The 18,034-nt window shown below is 38.1% G+C and overlaps 1 protein-coding gene across 1 annotated transcript in view; it reads right to left on the bottom strand.

The window, feature by feature from the left end:
- Positions 1-17,575, bottom strand: part of SGSM1 (small G protein signaling modulator 1) — a 52,104-nt gene extending 34,529 nt beyond the window's left edge. The window contains exons 1-2 of the mRNA XM_089489533.1: positions 17,543-17,575; positions 10,846-10,924 (exon numbers count right to left, since the gene is read on the bottom strand). Coding sequence (XP_089345659.1) covers positions 10,846-10,924; positions 17,543-17,569 — 106 coding nt within the window. The 5' untranslated portion in view covers positions 17,570-17,575. The remainder of the gene's footprint in view (positions 1-10,845; positions 10,925-17,542) is intronic.
- Positions 17,576-18,034: the final 459 nt, after the last annotated feature.

Here is an 18,034-nt window from a genome sequence, read left to right as displayed (position 1 = left end):
AATAATAAAAGCTACAAGAACCCAAACACAGTGTTTCTCAAACTAGGTTTTAATACAAAGTTATTAATACATATTAATTCATATGTTAACTATTTTTCATATTTAATAAAAACTATGAGAAAAAAGCCTTGTTTATATTTTCTTTTATTTACCAAACTGCCCACAGTTATGCACATCTGACCCCCAGCTTGCCACTCTGCCCCCATATATGCCTTATACGTCCTATATGCCAGAGATTTCACTGTGCCCCCTGATATGCCACTGTGCCCCCGATATGCCTTATACTCCTTATATGCCAGTGATATGCAACTGAGCCCCCAGATATACCTTTTACCTCCAGATATGTCTTATGGCCCCCTGATATGCCTAATATCGATATGCCTTATACCCCTATATGCCACTGTGCCCCCTGATATGCCTCATAACTTCCAATATGCCATTACCCTCCATTTATGCCTTATACCTCCCTATATGCCACTGTGCACCCTGATATGCCACTCCGCCCCCCCATAAATGCCCTGCATCACCCTGAAATTCATTATACTCCCTGATTCACCACTCTGCCTCCCCCAGATATGCCACTCTGAAATTCATTATACCCCCCATACACCACTCTACCTCCCCCTATACACCACTCTAACTCCCCCAGATATGCCATTCTGCCTCCCTGAAATTCATTACACCCCCATACACCACTCTGCTACCCTGAAATTCATTATACCCCCCATACACCACTATAACTCACCCATATACCACTCTGCCTCCTCCCCCCTCCCATACACCACTCTGCCTCCTCCCCTTCCCATAGACCACTCTGCCTCCTCCTCTTCCCATACACCACTCTGCCTCCCTGGTATTTTGTGAACCTCCGTTGCTGACAGGCACTTTCACTGCAGCTTCATGGAAGCCTCAGCGTAAGTGAAGGGCAGTAACGGAGGCTGTCTGTGCGATGCAGACCCCCACCAGCTGACAGAGAGGATGATCCTCTGCAGGAGACCTCGATTCTCTGTCAGCCGGTGGGGGTCTGCACGATGTGCACAGACAGCCTCCGTTACTCACCTTCACTTACGCTGAGGCTTCTATGAAGCTGCAATGAAAGTGCCTGTCAGCAACGGAGGTTCACAAAATACCAGGGAGCCGGGAGAGAGGCAGAGCGGTGTATGGGAGGGGGGAGGAGTCAGAGGGGTGTATGGAAGCGGAGGGGAGAGGCGGAAGTTGTCTGTGCGCATCGCACGGACACCCACCTGCCGACAGTGAGGGGAATCCAGGTCCTCTGCAGCGTTGCGGGGATCTGGATTCTAGTGTTATAATCCGATCTCTGTTTGAGGTCGAATTATATAAGGAGAGGAGTTTTTCAGAGCATTTGCTCTGAAAAAAACTCTTTATAATCGTTAAAAATCGATTCGACTAATCGATAATGAAAATCATTGTCAACGATTTTAATTATCGATTATTATTGATTTTATCGATTAGTTGTTTCAGCCCTAGATTAAATGATTTAAAATGTTTGCATTAATCTATAGTACCAAAAACTGAGATTTAAATCAGTACAAAACCAGCAACCAATGAGAAAGATGAGATCATCCAAATACTGATAAAATGCAGAACATATGGATTATTTTAAAATATCCTAAAAATTCCATTCTACATTCAACTTGAGACACCTACAATTACTGTAACTCGGCTTGGCATCTTTATTTTGGGACTCCTGGCTTTGAAGTGGTTGGTCGTGAGTGCTGTTTTCTCATTTTCTGTTTTTAAATTGCTTTGTGGTTGTTTTACCTTCTGATTTGCTTTTATGATTTCTATTACAAAAAACACTAGTATGTGTTCAGTTAAATGTTCAGATAATATAAGGTATATCTAAAATGCAATGTATGTCAAAGCGAGAATTCTGAAATACTACATACTGGCTTCGTGTAGCATGTTGATGAATTATGCATATTGTACACCATGGACTACAGAAGACAACTGCCTACATGGAGTGTTAGTACTTTATATATTTCGACTGGATTTACACACAGTGTGCCACAATATATTTATTGTATGTACAGAAATGTAGTTTTATGCTCATAAAAGTCTCATCTGGGAAAATACTACATGGCATGTTTCTACAACTTTTTCAGTATGTAAAGTTCCTTGATTTTTTTAACTTTAAAGCAGATGAGCCTCAATTAAACATATATTCATTATCTCCTCAATACGATTCTTCTCTCATTTTGGTATATGCTCCATTGTTACTGAGATGATATAACTACCCTGTTACACATTTATAATTTCTACAGGTATTTACCTTTTCTTCATAATCAATGTGACAAAGATGTCAAATTATTGTATACACTTAAAATTGTATCTTGCACATTTAAAACCAAATTAATACATTGGCATGGCCTTAAGACTGCTTCTGGAAAGTAGTTAACAACTGCCCATTGTGCCAGATATACTCTGTTGAACTAATTACGAAATTCCCATCACTGAATGTTTAAACTATGCTTAAAATAGATCTTCATAGGTCTGTGCTCGATTTCTCTTCTTGACAGTGATTCACAATTTTTCTACTTGGTCAGCAAGGACTTCTAATCTAAATGCTAATAATTCTTATCTACAAGAAAGCATGTGCACTCAGCTGCATAAACCGTTCCTAAGGTTAGCCTAAGTGAAGATGCGGGAGGCAGCACATTCACTTGAGAAGGAAAGGAGTGGGCAGCATGCGACTACACTAATAACATATGCAGAATTTCTTCAATCAGACTCTTGCCACTTGACTGCCAATTGAAAAGTACCTGAGATACTCACTCTTTTTAATGGGTAGACCAGCGATGCCCCCTCCTCGTCGGTGTCTGTACTACACTAAAAGACACCCCGTGCCTTTAAGACACAGAGGACCTGGATATGACGTCCTATCCCTGCACTCTGTTTCTTAAAGACGTTTCTAATCCAGACTATGGGGGCTGTGCTGAGTGTAGTGTACATGGACAGGTTGAGGAGATGAAAGATTTCCCCTGTAACCGGCTCATTCAGCAGCAGGATACTGGGAGACCTGATCGCCAAAGAGGTTTGGCAGAAGGGGAACTTCCATCCCCATTGACCTGCAGCCCTACATGTATGCACGTGTATATATATTATATACCTATAACTTAGCTGCAAGGAAAAATGTTTGTTCTGTGAGATTGTTATCATGGAATCATTATAAGCAAAATAACTTTTAATATTAAAGCCTCTATGAGATATGAATCTTAAAAACCCCTAGAGTGCCAACTACGTAAGAGATCCGTAGCAGGCAAATTGGGGTCAGATGGCAAAGTATAAGCTGTTTCTTAAGGTTGCCCCCTTAATGTAACCATAGAACAAGTACAAAAATGAGGCCTGGTCTCCCAGCAGTCTAAGGGTTAAGCCATAAAAGTAAGTTTAACATTTACATTTAATTTTTTTTTATTCTTTGCGAATTTAATACTGTTTCTGCCAATAAAAACTATGGTGTCACTTTAAGTCACAATTTTAATTTTTCTAAAGTCTGCAAGTAGGGACTGAAAGGCTACAAGTTAGGTGAAATATCATTTCATTGAATGATCAATTTAGAGAACAGGATAATCACAGTCTGTTGAGTCTATCACAGCTGGCTTTTCTAAAGGTTCTGTTTCTTATTGACCCACGGAGGTGACGTCAGAGAGGACACAAGGAACTCTTAAATAATTGTGAATTTATAACCAAAGTAATGTTGAGGGAAGCTCTCTATGGTAATCCTACCAGGTCCATTAAAAGCTTATCTGATAAAACAAAAACACAGATAGCATCCTGGTCATTGACAATATCCTCCTCTACAGTCTCTTCATCTTAGTGCCGGATCACTAGGCCAGCAGTCTTGTTCACTTTCATTTAAGGCACCTGACATGCAACAATAAGAAAAAAACACTTCTATTGTGATCGTTCCACTGCATTCAGCCACAAGTGTTAAACTTTGTTCACTTCAGAAAATGTTCTCTTTTGCTAACAAACCTCATTCTACAAAGAACGAGTTAGGAAAAATACCTCACCATGCATACAAAGTAAGATCCATTAGGTTCAACTCCACTGTTTTAACATAAGGCAAAAAACTCACATTGAAGTGATTTCCAACTGCGTTTTCAAAAAGAAACATTTCTTCTTGACTCCAAAAGGGCAATCTGCCTACATAACAGGCACAACAGAATAATTCAAGATGAATGCAGTTCATATTTAAAAAAAATGCAACAGATTTCAATGGTTTCAATTGATTAGTAGTTAAATGCTGAGTGTGATCCACTTCAAATAAACATCACTTCAATTATATTAGTTATTTCTCCAAAATAATACTATGAATATATTCATAATAATTAAGGACATACAGCAGATCCTTGAATTCCTAAATAGAGAGCTAAGTAGTATTATGTATAATTTGCTAAACTCTTAGAATACTAATTTTTCACCTTGTGGTGTCCTAATTTTTGCCAACATCCTACTGACCCTCCCGACTCCAACCTTTCACTGCTCCAACCCATTCTAAACACCCCTGCAAAACTAATTTGGTTATCCTATCGCTGCTATCCTTCATTTGCTGCCACACAAGTTCAGTCTCTCCACTGGATCCAGATACTCATATAGCTCTGCTGTTTTTCAATGTTTAATTACTCTCCTAACCACACTCTTCGTTCTTCTAATAACTTGTGGAAATTCTAACATTATCACCTCTTCCCACGTGCATATCCAGGATTTTACCTACCGAATTCTCTACCCTTCTCCAAAAGTGGGGCCCTCTACTCCTCCTGCACCAGTAGTTCTTAATGTGTATCAGTTATTGGCAATTTTGCAAATTGTCATTTTCAATGTTATCGTTAATTTTAACTGTCTCCCTATTGCAATAGCTCTACTAAATCTGCTGGCCCTCTATAATTAAATAGAATGAAGTATGAAAAGGTTCACAGATCAAAGAAGTTAAGCAGTTATTTGTTTAAACAACACAGGCTCATTCAAATTATAGCAAAATAGTCACATATGCCCCCATCAGATTAAAAAAAGTTCTTTACATAAATCCTCCTTGAAAAAGCTAAATAAATTGGGTTTAATTTTTTTGGTCAATGTGACAAAGAGAGGGGGATTCACGTAAGTAACTGAATTTGCTAGTTGTTAAAGATTTGTGCATTAATTACAGAAAATCTATTATGAGATGTCTAATCTCCTTGGTGCACTTTGAACAACTGCAGCAGCAATGATAGAAGATCGCGGATGGCATGGCAACTCTTTTCTAATCCAATATTAGATGTGTAGTCATAATGTTGGAAAGCCACTAATAATCAGATATATGAGGTGTTTTGGAAAATAAGCATTTTTAATGGCACTTGAGCTGACTTGTATACATACCCCTTGCTTAATCAGTTATCATTTAGCAGCTCAGAACACGTAAGCAGAATCAGAAATGAGCCAAGGGCAAGAGAGAATTCCATGTCACCCAGGTAAGCGAGGCCTGAGTAATATGGAATAACAACAGGATATTGAATAATACGGATATGCATTTTTAGAGGCTATGTTCAGGCGTATGACCTTACACATTGGGGGAAACTATCAAGGTGTTGCAAGGTTGTAGAGAATCGAACTTACACTGTGGTAGGAATGAAAACTACAACCATGCACAATATGCCTGTACTACATAACTAGTATAATAATAATTAATAAGACAAGCTAGCTATTAAATACAGTGATTCAACATGTAACTCTACTGAAGATAACGCAATGTAGCATATCTTAGCTCCTCAGTCTAGAGGATAGAAGATGGTGAGGCTCAAGGTCACAGACCAACAATGGCATTTTTGTAGAAGGGGTAGTACTCCAAAGAAGTCTAGGATCCCACATTTATTCTTTAAATTGAACAATTTTAACACTTACCTTACATTATTTAATGGAAAACATCTTTCACTATATGAAAGTTTTGTGTTTGAAGTTTGACGTTTTCAGAGCAAAGTTTTAATATGTGACATGTTACGTGAAGGGTGATAGAAAAAGGGGAGCCAATTGCTACAAATGAAACATTTTGAATTGCCATTTTAATGGTAAATTCTAAACATGCCTCTAAGTTCAGATTTAAATGACAGTTGATATTTACAAAATGGCACTTTGATTTTTTCCCCACATAACTTAATATTGTCAAATATGTTAAAGAAATGTTACACAAGCCTAAAAAATTACTTAATTTGTATAAAAATAATAAATTGTCTAAAGGAGTAAAGTATTTTTACAAAAAAAAGATTCAAATGGTGGATTCTCCACAAAGTGCTGCTGCTTTTGAGGCTTTAGTGAAAGTCTCTTCTTCTTGAGAGATTAATAAAGAAGCACTAAGGGTACTACATGAACTTTAGTTGGTTTAGTTCACAAGACAAAGCAGGAATTCAGCACATACCTAAACGAATACCATTCAAAAACAGATATCTAAGGTATGGATCTTGGGGAGTCTGACACAATACATGTCTTTATGCCGCTTACTTTGTTTAGATGGTGGTCTGATTTATAACTAATAGTATGACAATCTGAGGAATAGCCACATACAGTTATAAATTATAATATATAAATTACCCAATGTGAAGCCCCCACATAAATATACCTAACAAAAACAATGCTGAAAAAGAACACCCACATATCAATACATGTCCTTGGTATGGATGGGCTTCTTCCACATCACATGGCACACATCCTTAAAATATGCAGGATTAAGATATTTTTTTGTCTGCTATGTCTATTTAAAAATAGTTATATTTTGCTATAGTGATAACATCATGTTCCAAACACTGTCACTTTTTATAGATAACCCTCAAAGTTGCAATAATCCAATTCCTTGTCAGTCCCTCAGTGTCACGTCCATGCTTCATGACGCAGCAGCAGAAACTTAGGCTGAACAGACTTCATTAGTAAGTAATTAAGAATCTGCATTGCAGGCCAATTGTACTGTTTCTCTTTTTAATAAAAGAGGATAACATACAATACGGTGTGTTATCCTCATTATCTAGGTTATTTTGTGTTCTGCCACCTGACTGCTGCAGTATTTCCTTTAAAATGATAAATAAGTTGACTAAATCTAATTTGTGATTCAGCACGATAAAGGAAAACTTCATTTCTCTACCTTAATTATTATTTGGACATTGAACATCAGTCACTAAAATGTTCACATGTAAATTTCGTCGTCATGTTTGAGTTAGCTAAAACCTCATCTCTTGAAGGAAATATTTCCCAATCATTCCATCCCCAACCACAGGCAACACAAACCATCCACCACAACTGGTTTCGCGGCAGGATGTATTCACATGGATTTTTTGGATTACCTTGGCCTGTCTGCACAGTCTATTCTGAATTCCTAGCATTTAACAAGAATATTCTGAGTTAACTTCAGCAAGTCCTCAAAATTGATTTGCAGAGTGATGATACGTGATGGTAGATTTCTTTGGCACTCACATACTGGATCATTCAGGGAAATAACAATGATTCTGATTGCTGCATTTGTTGAGAAATATTACTGTCCAGATGACATTTCATTACAGTATACATTTCCCCAAGAGGGCCTTCGTCTACTTCTTTGTTTCAGATGAAAGAGCAGCAAAGACTAGAATTGGTTTTTCTTATCCTTTAACCATTAAAGGTTAAAGATCTGCCGGCTGTGACCAACATTACTTGAGAGATAGCTCAATACATTACTCTTGGATTAAGTACCGGGGGGTGTCTATTTACCAGGCAGAGCAATTTTAAGGACTTTTTTTTTAAGCTTCACAAAGAAATTATATGACATTATTAGCGGAAGAGTAATTTACAGCAATGCACTTGAAAAGTAAATTATTAAATGACCTACTAATTTACTAATTAATGTTAACCCCTCTTAGCTTTTTTTATATTTCTACATTCCTAAGAAACTATGAGCCAGATCCGTGGTATGATTGGTGGCTATTGGTTGATGGTTTTATAATATAGTTCACAATACTGCAAAAACATGGCTTCAAATAAACTGAAGTAGGTGCTTTGATTCATTGTAATTAACTAATTTAGGCGGAGAGTTAAACAATTTATTTTTACCAATCGCTACCAATAGTACCAAGGGATTCTCTGTGAGTGGCTTAGGAAGTAAGAGAGGTAGGGGCAGTGAAGCACACTCAGGGACAGTGACCACTCAGGGACACATGCAGTGGTCACTGAGGAAGCAAAGGAGAATTTTTAAAAGCGTGAATGATTTTGGTTTATTTACTAAAGCAGGTGTTTGCAGGTGAAGCTCTAGTTTCAACTCACCATTGTGTATTTTGGAGGGCCATTCCTGGTAGCCTTCTGCTGCAGGAAAGGCCCACTTGGCTCTGCAGAGCACAGAGTGATTTCCTGAAGGTCATCTTACTTTTTTATCTATGCACTATATACAAGGGCTGTTCAGCTAGTCTTGCGGGGAAAAAGGCCAGGGTTGATCCTTCACAATGAACAATTCTTCTGCAAACGCCGTATTAAGTAAATATTTTAGTGCTATTATACCATACTTAGCAACTTGCGAAGGTGCTGTGACGAGACACAAGAGCTTATGTGACGTCCCACATTTCATCTGCTTTTTCTATACATAGTGCACTTTGATTATAAAATCTGCCACCAGTCGTCATAAACTCGGCATAAGCAAAATTCCAGTTGCTTGGACTGTTTTAGCAAATCTCATGCTGTTGACAGTTATGCTACTCCACTTTTAATAGTTTGTTTCACATTTGTGAATGTTAAAACGATAACGTAATTTAAATATACAGTATAACTAATGCCAACCAACAGCAGAACAGAACCAGGCCTGTAATAGGGACTACATGGAAATTTAAAAAAAACACTAAGCTGTTGATATGATAGTTGGAGTGTCACCTTAAACATTTCCCTGTATGATAAAACTTCTGTGATTCAATCATTATAGGCCGTAATTAATAGAGTGCATTAAAGAAGCCCTGCCAGCTGGTGAGTGGCCTCCTTTCATGTGTCTCAGAAATATAATGGATGCAATGCTCACATGCAGAGAGGCTTTTCTGACTTTCTTGTGTTGCACTTCGCAGATCATGACTGTGCAATTGTTCACAGTGAACCTGTTCACCTACTTTTTGGCAATCTTCGACAAAGCCCTTCTAACAGCCCTTTCTGAAAACGGTTTCTTGGCACGAACAAGAGACAAATAGTTAGGCGCGAAAAAGGTAATTAGTTCCAGTCCCTAGCAATGAAACGGAGGTAACAGCCCATGGAGGTTTACAACTTCATCTAGATGCAATAACAATGTGGCCACATTCCCAGTTTTCACGTTACTGCTGAAAAGATATTTTTAATGTAAGGCGTAAATTAACAAGGAAAAGGCTGCCAGAGAGGAACAGATCCCATGTGTTTTTCTGTAACTTTCAAAAATGGTTAATAATAGTTTCTGTTATTTAAGAGAATGTATTAAGTATACTGTTGTATTAGATGAAATGCAAAACTATCAACATTGATGATATTTGTTTGGTTTATATGTAACAATACACTTCATGACTAGCTGCATACTATTAGTTACAAGGTAAGAACAAAACCATGGAATATGGAGTGCAATGTTGCGTTGTAAAGAGCACCTGTATATTCTTCAATCCTACTAAAGTGGAAAACATCTATTCATGTAAATAATTGTGTTTTCTTGAACAATCAGGACTAGACAAGTGAACCCATAAGCTAAGATCCCAACAGACAACTTTACAATCTAGTTTAAAAAGCAAGAAATGGCCTCAGAAGAAAGGATGGTGCTGGGTAAAGATTAATGGGTGTAAGGCACCTACCTTAAATGGGTCCCGGACGTCCTCTTCTCCCTCCCGGCAGAAACGCCGGCACCGCTTACTGGCACATGAAGCTCGCGCGCGCGGCCGCTTCATGAATATTTATGAGGCTGACCGCCGACTGGATTCCGCCATAGCGACGCAGGACGCGATCATGTCCCGGGACGTCAGGGGAACGCCCCCCCCGGGCTATTTAAACCTCATTCTCCGTTTCCTTAGTGCTCAGTTATTCTGGTGCTTCCTGTATCTCGTGAGCCCCTCAGTGTTTCAAGTTCTGTATCCTGTTTATCCCGTATCTGACCCTGGTCTTCTTAACGGTTCTAGTGTATTTCTGGCATCCTGACCCTGGCTATCCCAACGACTCCGTGTACTTCTGGCATCCTGACCCTGGTTATCCTTAACGACTTTGTGTACCTCTGGCTTCCTGGCCCCGGCTATCTCAACGGCTCCTGCGTATCTCGGGCATCCCGACCCTGGTCTGCTAAACGGCTACGTCCTGACCACCCGTGCTTATATCTACACTGCCAAGAGCCCTGTTACCCTCACCAGGCCCCTTGTGTTCAATTCCTGCATTCCGGATTCCTCCTGGTAAGACGAACCTCACAATGGGTCTGTTACAAGGGACATGTCCAATTTGCCCTACCAGCCCACTCAGCAGCAGCGCACTGGGTATCTAGATAACCCAATAGGGCAATATCCATCTGGTTTTGCAGCAGAGAGGATTCTACCCTCCAGACCTGCCACCCATGCCACCATCCAACATAACCTTAAATTGATCTAAATGATGTATTCTTTCATTTTACATTTTATATGCTGTCAGTTTTAGTGTTCTAATTTGTCAAGTAAATATAGAGGCTAGAAAAAAATGCTAAATAATCATTGTTGTCAATTAATAAAAAGGAAAAAAAAGCACAATTATCTACACCAAAGTGTACCATTTATAGCCTCAAGCTTATACACCACTAGTTAGGGGATGTCTGCAGAACTGTTTGATCTGAACACAGAAGATATACCACAGACTGGTGTATCATTCTGTCAAAGAACTTACCGCAGAACGAGATAATGTGGCTGCTGTCCTCATGGACAAATTTCCTGGTAACAGCTTCTTCCATTATCTGCTTCACCTGAAAAAATAATGAAAGAACAGACGCTCAGATAATAGCCAGGCCCGGAAGGAAGGTGGAAGAAACTCTACTGCTTCTGCAGCACAAAATTACTAATGCTCATAAAATCAAAACAGTGGATGCTGGTTAGCTTTTTATTAGGCGTTTGAACAAGACACATGTTTCACTGTAGCAACTTATAAACTATACAAATAATGTTACTAATTTTACGGTTTACTGCCATATTATACAACATACACTGAGATAATCCAAAGTAGCCATTATAAATAAGGTATTTTCATGTGACTAAAGCTCTTTTATCTGGGGCAAGTGAAAAAGAACAGTGTATTAACCCAGCTGGGTTTAACATTGGCCCAGCATTATACATTGCCCATTCATGTTTCAAAATCTTAAATGCAGGTTCGGGAAATTGTTTGCAAAAAAAAAAAAGAACAATCTTTAAAGGACCCTGTACATGTATAGATCTGAAGGCATGGTATGACCTACAAAGCTATATTATTCTTCTGTACTCAGCATGTCCAGCTTATATATATCAAGACAATGCTGATAGGCATTTGAAATAGTAGAAACACATCAGAATGAAAGATGGATTGAAGTGAGAACAGCAAGTTCTCATTGCCGTTCCAGATTCTGAATGTTAACTGGCTAACATAAATGCTATGCCATGCTAAGTTATAAAGCCGATGCATATGAAGTGTATCACAGAACATTCTGCTGAAAAGGACAATTTAAGAGCACGTATAAATAACTAAAAATAAAAGAAAATACCTGGTGCTCAACCCTAGACCAGTCGCAAGTGAATCAGTGTGACTCGCTTTTTACAACAAAACATAACTGATAAAATAAAATAAAAAAAATGTATACAATAACTTTGTGGTAATTTGGTATGGAGTGAAGATCAAAATTCCAAATCAAACTTGTATTTGGATTTTTTATCTTCATTTCAGGGGTGAACAAATTTGGTCTGCATCTGAAAGCCAGCCAAAAAAGATAGGAGCCAGCTTTTTTTTCTTCCACAATCATATATTTTATTTCCCTGGCACCCGGGGGTTTGTCGAACCCTTGCTATACACTAACATATGTTTACACACTCTAACACCATACAGTGACACACACACGCTGACATCTTATGCTCATAAACACTTTCTACGCTTGTGCACGCACGGGCTAACACCATACACTAATACACACACTTTAACATTATATGCTGACATACATACTCATGTCAATGCCGTACTCTAACATAAACAACACCATACATGTTAGCATCACTCTCTTATACGCATGCACACACACTGACTAACACTATACATATATAAAAATACTCATTCTAACACTACGGCATCCAGCAGGGGTTCACGTAGCTTGCATTATGTGACCCGGCTGGGTGCCTCACAGGACCTGCTACACCGGATTCATGATGGCGGGTAAATAAACAATATCATAGAAAAGCATGATCTGTGTGCTGCACGTTCTGGAGCTCATCTCCAGAGAAATAAATGTGTCATATATAAGTACATGTAACGTTTTGCATCCAGAGGGTGACTTGTTGTTTTTCTAAATAACAAACAGAGGTAAGCGGCAGCAATAAAATGAAAAACCTTAGGCATATCATGCATGCAGACAAATCCTAAGCGTCAGGAAGCAGATGGAGTTTTATGAGATGCATATATTATTCAGCAAAATCCCTCTTTATTTTTTATCTACTCTGTTTTAGTGACTTTAACACAAACAGCATACAGTATATAATGTATATATGCACACTACAGTAAGTAGAGAGAGAATAATCCATTCTTCATGCATTATTGTAACTGGAATACATATTTAATATGCCTTTTTCACATATCCAAAGAATACTGCTTATTATTTTACGTTGCTAGAGGGTTAGTAATGCCTTAATATAAACACATTAATATATACCAGCAACCAGAGGAATTCTGATAGACAAGCAAGTTATGATATTTGGCTATTTCTCCTTTTATTGCAGCAAGAAGACCTGCTTAAGATTCTTCTGATCCTATTCAAAGCGGGCGATGGAATGTTTGTGCATAAGCAGGCCCCGGTTCACATCCAATATGCCTGTATAGCATTGTACTTTGACGTTTTAGCCGATATTTGTCACCTGGCTCTGTATACTACAAACAGTTCATAAACTATATTAACACACAAAAAATGGGTAGTGTAAATATTGGATCTTTTAACAGTTATATAGGGGAGAAAGAGGAAGCCAACATACTTTATAATTTAGTTTCCTCAGTCTACACAAATAATCAGAAGAGTAACAATTCATTACCATTAATTAATTAACTTGCTTCCTGGTGATCAATAAAAAAGTATTTGAAAAGTTTGTGTAATTTAACTTACACCCTGAAGCCCAAGTATATAAGCAGCTTCGTGTGGCCCACCTCACTAAACAGGAGGCTAACAGAGAATGTTAAAAAAAGTCTTGTAGGCCAGGGGTAATTTTAGGCAGCAGGTCATTTTTTTATTCCTCTCATCCCACTCCGCACATAGCAGGGCTTTATTCTTCATGCCCTAGACGGAGGCTTTTATTAAATGGATATGAGTCATTTGTTCAGCTCCACAACTATGATGTCTTCAGTTCTGCATGATGACTATAACCACATAATAGCTTATAGAGATTTAAACACTGACACAACAGAGGCCTCCAACCTCAGCGCAGTCCCACCAGACAGCTCCTCACACAAAGCCACACTCCCCCAGTCCCAGCACAGTAAGTCTGAGCACGAGAATACAATGTCATTTCCCAGCGCTCAGCCGGTGTGTGAGGACTGCGAGGGAGCTGAAGAGAGCTAACCGCCTGGTGGACAAGAAATTTAGGAGGGTGAGGAGCTTGGTGTTTAAGGAAGTATATTAGAGTGTGTGTAAGTATGTTAGTGTGTGTGTGTTATTTTGAGTAAGTGTGTATGTGTGTGCATGTTATGATGTGTGTCTGTGTAACTATATTATGACCAGAAAGGTAAAGAGGTGTGCGTTAAAAAAGGTCCAAATGTTATTCTGGTAAATATACAAAGATTCCTTGGAAGTAAAAAAATAATATTATGTTACTGTATGTGGGCAGGAGGAAGGAGCATATGCATATGGGAGATCTTACTGTCTGCATCCATCCATTTGCAATGTGGGAAAACAATGAAGGGGGCACTCACATATTCATTAAAGTGCTGGACTGTCCCTTTAACTATCCCTCGAATCACTCTTCTCCTATATTTCTGTTTAAATAGTTTTTGTGACCTTTGTGATTACTATTCAGGCTTTTCCATATTATTATTATTTACATTTTGTTTTCAACAGCACTACTTTGAAGGGGAAGTCATTAACATGTTTTCACTGTTCCTATCTCCATATGCAATCCCAACAGCATGCAATCATACAAAGGCTGCTCTGTGTGTTACCCGGAGGCTGCTTCCTGCATTGAAACCTGTGATCTGCACATTATATCAGTACCGATGGTGTGCCAGTATCAGTAAAGGAAAGTGGCTTAACAACAAAACATAGTGGGGATTAACCACAAAAAGTGAAAAGGACCACTTTTCAAACATTGCCCCAAAGTGACTTTATATACATTAAAGTGTGTATGGTGGCTGGCATGTCCCTTTAAAGGTGTTGTTTCACTTTAATGTGCCAAGCATACAAACATTAGCATAGCTCTCATTCTACTCTTTGCCTTACTCTGAAAATGTAATTGAAGTATGACAACACAGAGATATTTAAGACATTTTTTTCAGTTTCTTTGGCAACAACCCTATCTTTGCCTGCTTTTCCCTTCACATGACAATCAAGCATTCCTTGAAACCTGATGAATGCACAACAAGCATACGATTAGAGGGTTAGTTCTGGGAAGGATTTGGATATTCAAAATTTCTTTGCATTAGAATGCTTCCTATTGGTTTTTCTCTTATATGCAGAAACAAAGAAAAAAAATAATTTCCTTGCATATTAGAGACAGGGGTCTGAGACCTGGTACTGAAAAGAACTAATCTATTGTAAACTTCCCCCAAGACTACCTACATGATATTCCTGACAGAAACACGATTATAATGTGCTATCTTCAGGTTTAAGAAGAACTTATCATACAGGTACCTTAAGAAAGACTTTTATATAAATGGCAAGGTCCCTCTATTCATATTAAATAATTGAGGGTATAGGGACTTGAGAAGTGTTAATAAAAATAAGTATAATGACAATATGTCCTATATAAATCCATACATTTTAATTTTCACAAGCCGATGATAAGATGATATTGTTATTTTAAACAATTCGTATCCTGACAATGATTTGCCCTAGGGGCAGCTGTGTCAAGAATACCTTAACTCTTGTGCTATTAAAACAAAAATGTGTCACTGCCATTTTCGAAAGACTCTTCTGTTTGTTCATCGGGATCCTATATCTCTGAGATGACCTTGTCACATCAATTTAAACCTGAAAGATACTTTGTAATTGCTATGATGATGATCTTGTTCAACAATCTACAAATATATTTTTATGCATTACATTAATGGCTGTCTCTGCAATTAAAACACAATTTCAATGATTTTAACCTTTACTGGCTCGAAAGGCACTGGCATTAGCCTCAGTATCGTAACACAGTATACAGGCTGGAATGCAAAAGTCCAACAACTGGCAGACATGAAGTGTTAAACAACCAGTTGTACTTTATATTTACTTACACAATGTTAAATAGATAACACCGGACAGTCACCCTCACATTTTTTATATATGCTGCTAATACACTGGCATCCCCCTACAAACTGCATAGGGTTCCCATGAGAAACACATTGCAGAGGCACCCTCACCTTTGCTCATGCCAGCACTCAGTCTTCAACCTACCATGGAGGATTCTATGGCGATATGCAATGTGGTACGGGACGCACATTGCATATCGCCATGCTCTGCGGACCTATGGGACGTTCATGCAGGTGATCAGAACGGGGATCCAGCCATGATACATGCTACTAGACATGTGCAAATGGGCTATAAACAATTAGGACAAATGTTTTGGTTTGTTTTTTTGTTCCCTGCCCATGTGGTTGTAAGGGATAAAGTAAATACAACAAACACATTTCTGAATAAAACACAAACATACATGTTTTGGAATAAACAGGCTGTGGTCTTTTATTTAGCGTTAAGCATAACAATTATTAATAAAGTCATTTGAAACATAATAACTTATACCACATGAACTCTTGGCCCAAACTCCGAGTTTTAAACAAACATATAAATTAAACTTTAAACAAAGCCAACTGCCCTAATGCCAGAAGGCTAACAAACTGATTACCAGCTCAACCCCTGCATAGGTTTAAACCCAATAAAAGCCACGACAAATTATACATACATATATCCCCATTTTCTAAATTATTATTTATATTTGTATCTTTTTTTTTGTCTGTTCAACAGCTCCCCTACCATTCCCACGGCTTTCCTGCTCAGCTGCTGTTCACTAGACTCAAGGGGTCAGTACAGACAGACAGCAGCTCGCCTTGCAGCATGAAAATATATTTATATCTCCTTTTCCCGCCTTTTGCGAGACGCAAGTACTTTTGTTACATAATCCAGTAAAAAAAAATGTAATCACCTTACCCATTGAACTTGTGAACTACAATTGGTAGCAGGGCTTTTCACTCTGTTCAGCCGAAAATTCAGGGGCGTTTTTAATACAGGAAAGAAATTTGTTGCCCGGTCAACACATTCACTCACTCTCTGATTCTTGTTCACTCTCTCACACTCTCTAATTGTTTCCCTTCCTTCTCTGCCGACCACTTCTGCTTCTGTCGACCACTTCTGCTTCCAAATCTTTTTTTCGCTATCTTATATCTTCCCTTCTCTTCCATCTTTAATCTGCTATCTTCGTCCACATCTCCGCGGACATAACCCAGTGGGAACTTCCACCAAAACGGCTGCGCTTCCGGTGACATCCTCTCCCCCACCCTCCAACCTGACACAGCATGTGTTCAATCCATTATATATTAAAATACGTAATGCTACTTCGTACTAGACATTAATTTCCAATTAACACAATAGTCAGAACATGTTATGTATTTAATGGCATTTATATAATTTTTTTTCATACGACCAACATTGTCATGAGTAATTACCTATTAATGTATAACATGGCCTTTATAATGTAAGATTTTAAATATACACATCTTCTAACTGCAGCCATGATCAGTTAATATATATGATTTTAACCCTATAGTTTTATCCTTACAAAAATCATGTTTTTTAAATTTGTCTTTTAATAATTTAAAAACTGACCCTTTATATATACATATATTTTGCAAATAAACAAACACAATAGTAGCCATTTCCTAAGTGGAGAAGCAGCTAAACAGGCTTTGCCATGAGCTTGTCTAATTTTTTTTCCGCCAAGCTCCAAAGGTTAGCCTCAAAGGAAAAGTATAGATCCCAAAATGGAATTTTTTATTTTTCGATGCATGTTGCTGTCCATTTTGCACAGACTCCCATGCACCATAGTGCATGCAAAATGGTATTCATTCTGTACATGCTCCTGGGAAATAAAAAATGCACCAGATATCATATCATGTCTATTTAATATTAATAAAGTTCACTAATGGTTTAACATATTCGGCTTTCTGGTTGCAATTTCCTGCCAGACCGTAATACCCTCATTTTATTCTGGGACTGTGTAAAATATATATGTTTAAATATAAATTAGAGATCAATGTTCTTATGATGGCAAGTTAACGTCTTAATTCTTTTCAGAATTTATAAAGATAAACAGTTTTGATCAGTGTTTTAAATGTAATTCTATGTCAGTAATTACTAAAATACTGCAACTAGTGACAGTAAATGGCTACTCTAAGGAATAAAATAACATCAATTAATATTAACCACTAATCTCAAAACTGCTGGAAGAGTAGTAATAGTTACTTAACCATATTCTTGGAACCTATATTAAATGGTTCAGTAAAATAACAGCATGGTTTACTTTCCATATTGAGATGAAATGTTTCATCTAACCAAACTATGCCATATCAGTCTTTCTTGTTTAAGACAAACATGCTGGCTTGCCTCCTTCATAATGTATAGTTCATTTGGTAAATAGCTCACAGACACAGATCTGAAGGTTCTACC

Source organism: Sceloporus occidentalis, unplaced genomic scaffold, assembly GCF_023333645.1.
Source record: "Sceloporus occidentalis isolate IW3139 unplaced genomic scaffold, rSceOcc1.0.p SCAF_40, whole genome shotgun sequence".
NCBI classification, from domain to species: Eukaryota; Metazoa; Chordata; class Lepidosauria; order Squamata; family Phrynosomatidae; genus Sceloporus; species Sceloporus occidentalis.
This window is presented reverse-complemented; position numbering and strand designations above follow the sequence as displayed.